The sequence below is a fragment of the Silurus meridionalis genome, chromosome 22, assembly GCF_014805685.1.
Source record: "Silurus meridionalis isolate SWU-2019-XX chromosome 22, ASM1480568v1, whole genome shotgun sequence".
Taxonomy (NCBI): Eukaryota; Metazoa; Chordata; class Actinopteri; order Siluriformes; family Siluridae; genus Silurus; species Silurus meridionalis.
In genome coordinates, this window is record NC_060905.1 from 14,007,441 (window position 1) to 14,016,469 (window position 9,029).

The following is a 9,029-nucleotide window of genomic DNA, read 5'->3' on the forward strand; positions in this document are numbered from 1 at the left end:
AAATACATAATAACACTATCGCTTTGTTGAAAGGGTTCTCCCGCGGGAAAAAAATCATTTCAAAGTTCCTGAAGTCAATCACGCAATTAAATTTTATACAGAACGGGATATCTCACGTGTTATAAACCTGTTATTCACGTTTATAACGCTCGGATTTGCGGTATAGGCCTGTTGAAAAGTAAATATAAGCGCGGGACTGCACATGCGCAATAGAAACAAAGCGACTCCCCGTATATAAAGTGTTGGCGCCGGCGCGAGAGCTTCACTCCACTTCAAAACCCTGCGCCAAAAAATAAAGAGGTAAGGATTAGGAAGTCTACTTCTGCTATTATTATTCTTGATCAAACTAATGCTTAATATAATCCTATTTCTGGAATAGATCTGCACCTGCGCGCCTTTTCTATCTCTCTTCTATCTATATACTGTATATATGAATGTAATGCAAACCGAGTTGTGTCCCTAATGTGTCGCCTGGTCTTGCTCTTTTAGCAGGCTAATAAACATTAGCTAGCAAGCCAACGAGCTGGAATTTAAAGCTTTTCATGCAACATTAAAAGCGTGCATGCATTTCTATAAAAGGCAAGTAAAACACCGGGAAAGTTGGATTGATTGTTTTCAGATGCACTGCACCAGACTTGGATGGATTAAACAGGAATAAATAATCCAAGACAAGATCATAAGAGAGTTGCATGCGCATTTTAATGTATTGCATGCAGATTCAGGGTGATCCGCTTGTGGATCTTGTAAACTGAGCAGATCCGGGCTGTAGTTGTGTGTTCCGTGTTGACGAACTGCTTCCTGTGAACGTGTGAAGGTCTGCGTTTTGGCGCGCAGTTCCTGCGGGAAATTGCTTTCAAACTTCTGAACCGGTTCCTCTAACTCACTAAAACTGGACTCAGAACACCACCGATATTCCACAGCTAAGCCCTAATGTAGGTCCAGAGGATCCAGATGGATCTGGAGTGTGAATATTAGGGTTAGATGGCGCGCGCTGCTTTGCTATTGTTCCCAACCTGATCTCACTGAATGCACATTCATTAGTGTTTCGTTTTTTTTTCTTCCAGAAAACCGGGAAAAACACTACAACTCAATTAATATCCAGCAATAATGACCCGACGAAGGTAAGAAAATAAGCTCTGGGAACCCATATTGCTGTGCAGTTGATAAGAAATGTGTTTCTGAGGCTCTCCACCCTTGTGCTTGTGTAGTGGACGCCTTCAAGCTAGAAATAAAAATGGAGCCACTCATCAGGACAAGAGAGCAAAAATCAAGAAGGAGGTTCGGACACTTTTATTCTTTTCGCTTTATTTTTATCGACTTCAATCATTGTTTGACGCATCATCTCACCCCACTTCTTCATGTTTACAGCAACCCAAAAGGAAGAAAGCCCGGTCCAAAAGGCGAACTGGTAAAGCTCAGGTAGGTTCCTGCTGATAACATGCTGAAAACATCTCCTCATTAGGATCAGTCCCAAGGTTGCCTTGTCCGAGACAAATATTCAACCCAGAAACATAAAAAAAAGGCGTAAAATGTTGGTCCAAAAAATGACTACCCTACATGAATATGGGACACAGTGGCTTCTGTATGTCTGTATTCTGTTCCGCAATGGGTCAGCACCATGTCCAGGGTCTTCCCCGTCTTGAACCCTTAGTGCCGTACTACAATCATGATCAATGTTAATATTTTTTTTCATGTGCTTCATATTTTTGCTATATTTAGATCATATTTTAAACGGATACCTTTATCATTTTAGAAACTGTGTGCTCAAGAGGGAACATGTAAAGCTGATGTTATAATTGAGAGCCCTATGGATGGGGTTCATAATGCATTTGATCAGCCATGCTTGTCGCAATGTTCTAGACCATCTCCTCTGCCTCGACTCAGGTTGGTTCCAACACTACATCTTGGTTGTGTATTTGTTTGTTTGTTTGTTTGTATATATGTATGTATAGATAGATAGATAGATAGATAGATAGATAGATAGATAGATAGATAGATAGATAGATAGATAGTGTTTATATATAGAGAGATAGGTAGATATACATTGGCCTCCACTAATAACTTAGAGTGATGTTAATGTATAACAATTTGACCATATGGTTCTAACACTACATCTTGGTTGTGTATGTATATGTGTGTAGATATTGAAAGATCGTTAGATATACAGCCTCCACTAATAAAGAAAAAAGTTGTTGTTTTTTTACCCTTTTGCATTCACAAAATAATTTGCTCTCATGGAAATCAATCAACTGCAAACACAAAAGTGTTTTTATCAAAAACTTTGCCAAACATATGTGTGCAGCAAAATTATTGGAACCCCTATCAATTCACATGTGTGAAATATATCTGAAGTATATTCCCACTGACATTTGTCAGTACACCTGGGTAACTAGGAACTGGAAATTGTTCAACCATGAAATCCTGTTTCACAGGGGTATAGATATGAGGCAACACAGGCCAAAGTTTCTTTAGTCATTCATCACAATTTGTAAGACCAAAGAACACAGCTGTGATCTGTGGCACAATGTTGTCAAGCTTCACAAAATGAAAAGTTAGCAAAAACATTGAACAAGCCTTTTTTTCCACCGACATTTTGAACAAAAGATCAAAACAATAATGGTTTAAACATATTTATATGCTGTTTTTTAGACTATCGCTTTCACTAAAAATAAGCTGTCGGTTGACTTTGGACTTAAGTGATGTGCCGTGATGTCACCATGACAGATTGTCGAAACAGTTTAATCTGACATGTGTACACCCACACATGTGCAAACAAATTGTCTTTATCAATAAATCAAATGAATAAAGCAAATATAAAATGTACATGTAATTTACAATGAGGTATACACACAAAAATGACCTACAGTATGTTTCTAACAAGCTGACACGTAATACAAAACAGGATGGCTGAGAAAATCGAAAGCTACTTTAGCATTTATTCCATAAACATAGTAGAAAAGGTATAAAATGAAGAAATCAGATATTTCATTAACTCATAGAGACACAAAAGTTCTTCAGAATTAAATAACATCAGGCAGATTAGATGTAAATGTGTTTATTATTTCATTGTTATTTAAAATAGAAACACACTCAGTGTTATTACTGCGTGCTTATTAATTGTAGATTGACATCATTTACAAAGTCACAAGAATGGATTTTTCTTTTGTTGTGGCTCTTATAACATTTGTCACATGACCATATTATGCTGCAAATAGAGTTTTTTCCTCGTTATTTATCTCAATCTCATACTTTTTTTTTTTTTTTGCTTTTGCTCTTGTAGCTGGGGGAGTTCGGAGGACGTGTGGGTTAAGATGCTGAGTAAGGAGATAAAGTATAAGCACAGTAATACTTGCTTGGAGAGGCATCCAAGACTCCAGCCCAAGATGAGGACAGTTCTACTCGACTGGCTCCTAGAGGTAAGTATGCTATAAATATCCCAATTTTGTTAAAAGAATGAATTTATAGAATCCGTTGGCAGTCCTGGACTCTCTCATAACTTCCTGTCTGTCCTTTTTAGTTGAACTCTATTGATTGAATTGTACACTAGGCAGTTTGGTTAATTTGTTGCCAGAGCACCTTTCGTGACAATACAGGAGGGAAAAAAATACTTAAATCTGACACACACATAATACTGTAGCGGCAAGTTATCTGTTATTCTCAGTGATTTCTAGTCCTCCATTTAGTTTTCACTTACCTGACATCAACTCAGTATTTTTCTGAAAGGCTTTTGGGGGTTGACAGCACATTGTAAGACTGTTGAGAATGAAAGCAGCCTGAACACACGGTCACACTACACTTTTGGCTTCTTTGACGCATGTTCAACGCATTTGCATAGTGGATGACGGAAAATGGGACACTGCACTGCTATAATCATTGTTTCTTCATCTTATATTTTCTGCCACGACATTTTCGAAAATCTAAATCTTTTATAGCGATTGTATATTTTAACATTGTCATATCTGGTTGCTTCTGGTTTTGAAAAAGATTTTACACACTGAAAATGGCTCCATAGTGAATTACTGAATGAAAAGCTGTAACTTTACTGGATTAATGCATTTAAATCTTAAGAGGAATCTATACTTTTTTGCTGACACATCCTAGTCTATCAATCTTTATACAGTGAGGAAAATAAGTATTTGAACACCCTGCTATTTTGCAAGTTCTCCCACTTAGAAATCATGAAGGGGTCTGAAATTGTCATCGTAGGTGCATGTCCACTGTGAGAGACATAATCTAAAAAAAAAATCCACAAATCACAATGTATGATTTTTTAACTATTTATTTGTATGATACAGCTGCAAATAAGTATTTGAACACCTGTCTATCAGCTAGAATTTTGACCCTCAAAGACCTGTTAGTCTGCCTTTAAAATGTCCACCTCCACTACATTTATTATCCTAAATTAGATATTGGGCTCAGAACACAACCCTGGGGAGCTCCAGTGCTGAGGGTGAGGGTGGATGAGGTTTGTTTGCCCACCTGTATGGCTTGTGGTCTGTCAGTCAGAAAGTTGGAGATTCATTGACACAGCGGCAGGCTGAGTCCCAGGACCTCTAACTTAGAGGTGCGCGTGGAGGGAATTATGGTGTTGAACGCTGAACTGTAGTCCACAAACAGCATCTTTGCATAAAGAAGCGCATCAAAGCACACATTTCCGAGAAGAACGTTTGAAAAAAGACCTGCTGTGGTTTACTAGCACCCGTACAATAAAAACACATAAAGCTGACAGGAAGTTATGCCCATATATACACCATCTACATTTGCCTCAGTGGTGTAGTTTTCTTTGGAAATATTCAGTCAGTAAATTAATTATTATTCAATAAATTCAGATATGGAAATAGCAAGCCCTGAGAAATCTCATTTAATGAGTTACGTTTTTGCTTCCTTTTAGGTATGCGAGGCTTATCTGCTTCACAGACAGACGTTCTACCTGGCACAGGACTTCTTTGACAGATTCATGCTCACCCAAGACAACACGGAAAAGGAGCGTCTGCAGCTCATCGGCATCACGGCGCTCTTCATCGCTTCCAAAATCGAGGTAAAGACCGAGTTGGATTAGAAGAAACTTTAAACACTTACGGTTGCTTCAAGAGGAATACAAATCTAAACCGTGCATTTTCAATCAGGAAATTTATCCGCCCAAACTCACGGAGTTGGCCTATGTCACAGACGGCGCATGTCTTGAAGAAGAGATTCTACAAATGGAGCTTATTATGTTAAAGGTAGTGATTCTGACCTCTATGTTTATCATTCTACACAAAGCTGCACTGTGTGACCTGAAATACGTGCAATATTGTCTTACATTTTTACATTAAATACACTGGGCTTCTGCATGTTTGTGTGTTCTAAAAGGCATTAAATTGGGACCTATATCCTGAAACTGTTATTGCATGGATGAAGCTTTACATACAGATGGCCTCCGATTTCACGAACCTGCTGGTGCCACAGTTTTCTCAAGAGATGTACATCCAGATTACACAGGTAATAGACAGATTATTTTGAAGCCGTTGGCATTTATTACAATCCAACTAGAGTATACATGTGGGAGTCTGGGGAAAAAAACCACTTTGAAAGTCACTTCAGTGAAATTCTTGAAAATATTTTTTAACAAAATGACCTTGTGTGGGCGGGTCGTGCCGGGTCATGAGCCAGGTTAGCAAACATGCTGGCTAAGAACAGTCACTCAGCTTTAATATTTTTAAAGCTTCATGGACTGAGTGGGATTTTCACCACACAGTGCATGTCAAAAGCCTCATCAAGACAGATTGTAACACACTCTATATTGGCAAAAGCATTTGACACATGATTTTTCTAGCAATATGTGCCTCTTAAGCTAACTTTTACCACAAAGTTAGAGGCAAACAATTGTACAGGATGTCTTTGGATGCATGAAATGTTCCCTTCATTTGAACTAGAAGACCCAAATCTGTTTCAGCATGACAATGCCCGGTGCAGAAAGCCAGCTCCATGCAGATATGCTTTAAATGGTTTGGAGTGGAAGCTCATGAGATCTTAAGCAGATCTGGCCGGCTATATAGCAAAAACCTATTGGACAACTTTGGGATGAATTGGAACAGTGACTGCACTCCTGGCCTCCTTTACTAACTTTACTAAAACCCTTGTGGATGAATGAGCACAAATATCCTTAAACACAATCCAAAATCTAGTGGAACATCTTCCCAGAAGAGTAGAGACTATTATCACAGCAAATCAGGACTAAATTTGCAATGGGATCTTCAAAAAGCACATAACCTTTGTCCAGATAATGTATGCTATTTCACTTTTGAAAGATTACATAATATATATATAAAATGTGTGTGTGTGTGTGTGTGTGTGTGTGTGTGTGTGTGTGAGTGAGTAAATGGTCTCTTATGTGAAATGTTTCTCCAAGATGCAACTCATAGTATATACATCTATATACTTTTACTGGGTTTTTAGACAGCTTTGTTTTTCTCTCAGCTTTTAGATTTGTGCATCCTCGATATCAACTCTCTGGAGTTTAAATATGGAGTGCTTGCTGCAGCTGCCTTTTGCCACTTTAAATCTTTTGAAGTCGTACAGAAAGTATCGGGTAAGAAAAACGTCTGAATTTTAGGATCATTTGCATTTTTATGAATCAGTGACATTTCTAATGTTACACAAATTGTAACCCAGGTGGTCCTCTAAGTCTATCAGCTCCACAGGGTGCCGGGAGTTCGGGACTTTCCCCATGAATCTATGAGATTTTGAAACTGTAGTCAGTTTTTTTTTTAAGACAGAAACTGATCCAGATTCTTTCCAAAAATATCATTTCCTGTGATACTTTCTTATTGCAGTTTCTTTAGCAAATGTTCATTAAGATTTATCTGTGATGCATGTTTAAATCACATGGCAACATGGTCACATTTACAAGTAAGTTTAGTTCTATAAAAAATACTTAAGTAAGAATTTATAACGTTTGTTCCTGTGGCAGGTTTGAGCTGGGAGGCCATCGAGAGCTGTGTGAACTGGATGGCTCCGTTTGTAGAGACCATGATGGGCTACGAGAGCGCAAAGTTAAAAAACTTCACTAAAGTCTCTTCTGAGGACCAACACAATATTCAGACCCACATCGACTACCTCTCCATGCTGGTGAGTTATAAAATGAAAAAAAAAAAACAGACAAACCACAGGATTTTTTTTCTACCCTAGCACTGGTGTAACAAGTATATTCATTCTGCTCGTGTTCTGGTAGAGATTTGTGTAGTTGTGATTTATTTAATAATTAATAAAATGATAATTTAACACAAATCGTTGAGGAAAATATCTGATTATAGCTATAATACATATGCATCAAGTATGCAATGTCTACAAAAAGTCTTTATTATTATTTTAGATTTTTTTTTTAGATAATTTAAATACAATATTTAAATAGCCACAAATTTTAACAAAGGATTAAGCTTAACGTACAAATTTGTATCAGTCTATCAAATCAAATCTGCTTAGAGTTAGTTTTTAATTATAAAAATTTTTAAATAATTAACAACAAATACTATATTATTAAATACACAATAAATAACACCTTTATAATTAATATTTTTGGAAAAAGTATATTATTGTTATACAAGTGAAAATGTATAATAGTGTATAAATATATCGGCTCATCGCCCAGACTAATACGACACGATTAAAGAATGTATTGCACCAATCACTCAACTGTCCTTTGTTTGTTTTGACAGCATGAAGCGCAGCAAAAACGGACTCTACAGACACATGGCGTGTTTCCCCCCACACCACCGAGCAGCGCGGAGAAATCCAGCACACACTGAGTGCTGCGATCGGCCATCGCTTCTCTCTTCCATACAGCTTAAAGCTACTGTAACCCAAGCTGAACCAGCCTTCATTACATAGTGACTGGGAGATTAATATATGGTATAATGTGAATAGGAAGGTTGACATTTGTTCTATCTGCATTCCATTTCACCTAAAAAAGAAAAAAAAAAAGAAAAAAAAAGAAAAATTTACTATAGATATACACAGAGCAAATCCTCAGGGATTTTATCTGTATGACTGTAAAAATGAAAAAAGAAAATGTGTTTTGAAAAAAACAGTGTCGCCCTGGAAGATTTAACGATTATTGTCCATCTTTGCATTACCGTTAATTTCAACATAATTAATGTAATGTGCAATATTCCATTTTATGTACCTACTAGTCAATTGTAATGGTACTGAAGAAAAAAAGGAAAAAAAATCTTAAAATGCATTATATGGGCAAAAGTTTGTGGACACCTGACCATAAAGATTGGTCCTCCACTCTTCTGGGAAGATGTTGCACTAGTTTTTGTAGTGTACTTGTGGAAATTTCACTGGAAACATCCCAAAGGTGTTAAGTAAGGTTGAGATCAGAGCCCTAATGCAGGCCACTTAAGATCTTTCACTCCAATGTAAAGTATATTTTCATGGAGCTTGTGTCAAGCTGAAACACAGTTGGGTCTCCTAGTTTAAGTGAAGGGAATATTTAATGCTGCCACATCCGAAAAGATCCCATGTAATTGTGTGCCTCTAAATCTGTGGTAATAGTTTGGGGAAGATCCATGTACAGCTAGAAAAGTCAGGCGTCTCAATACGTTTCTGTATATAGTGTGATATATCATTTGAAAGTTTGTCAGAGGAACATCTGTAAAAAAGATTTTTTTATTATTATTAAGTTATGTGCAGTTTTTGATGAACTTGTCCAGAATGAACCTATTTTAACATCTTTGTTATTCATAATTTATAATTGTTACCCAAAAGTCAAAATTAGCAACTGAAGATTTGAAATTAGTTGAACAGGATCCATTATCACAATGTTTTTGATGTAGTGCTTGTCCTGGTGTTTCTTGGCACTGTGGAGTTTAGCTTTATAAAGCAACAGGCTTTTAGTGTGTGTGTGTGTGTGTGTGTGTGTGTGTGTGTGTGTGTGTGTGTGTATTATATATCTTTTTTTTGTGTATGTGTGAATATGGATATATTTTGATCATAGATCAATAGTGTATATATTTGTAAAAGAAATCTACTGAAAAATGTACTGG

General features: G+C 37.0%; 1 protein-coding gene across 2 annotated transcripts; it reads left to right on the forward strand.

Annotated features, from left to right (window-relative positions):
* The first annotated feature begins 184 nt into the window (after positions 1-184).
* On the forward strand, positions 185-7,978 carry LOC124376108 (G1/S-specific cyclin-E2-like). 2 transcript variants are annotated; one of them, XM_046835032.1, is made up of 12 exons: positions 185-300; positions 1,065-1,121; positions 1,209-1,278; positions 1,369-1,419; positions 1,754-1,884; positions 3,281-3,416; positions 4,892-5,038; positions 5,127-5,222; positions 5,353-5,481; positions 6,460-6,571; positions 6,953-7,110; positions 7,698-7,978. In XM_046835032.1, the coding sequence occupies exons 2-12, from the start codon at positions 1,108-1,110 to the stop codon at positions 7,785-7,787; spliced, it is 1,134 nt and encodes a 377-aa protein (XP_046690988.1). In that variant the 5' UTR covers positions 185-300; positions 1,065-1,107; the 3' UTR covers positions 7,788-7,978. The 2 variants fall into 2 exon arrangements, with proteins under 2 accessions (XP_046690988.1, XP_046690989.1); XM_046835033.1 differs by lacking the exon at positions 185-300 and adding an exon at positions 817-932.
* The last annotated feature ends 1,051 nt before the right edge of the window (positions 7,979-9,029 follow it).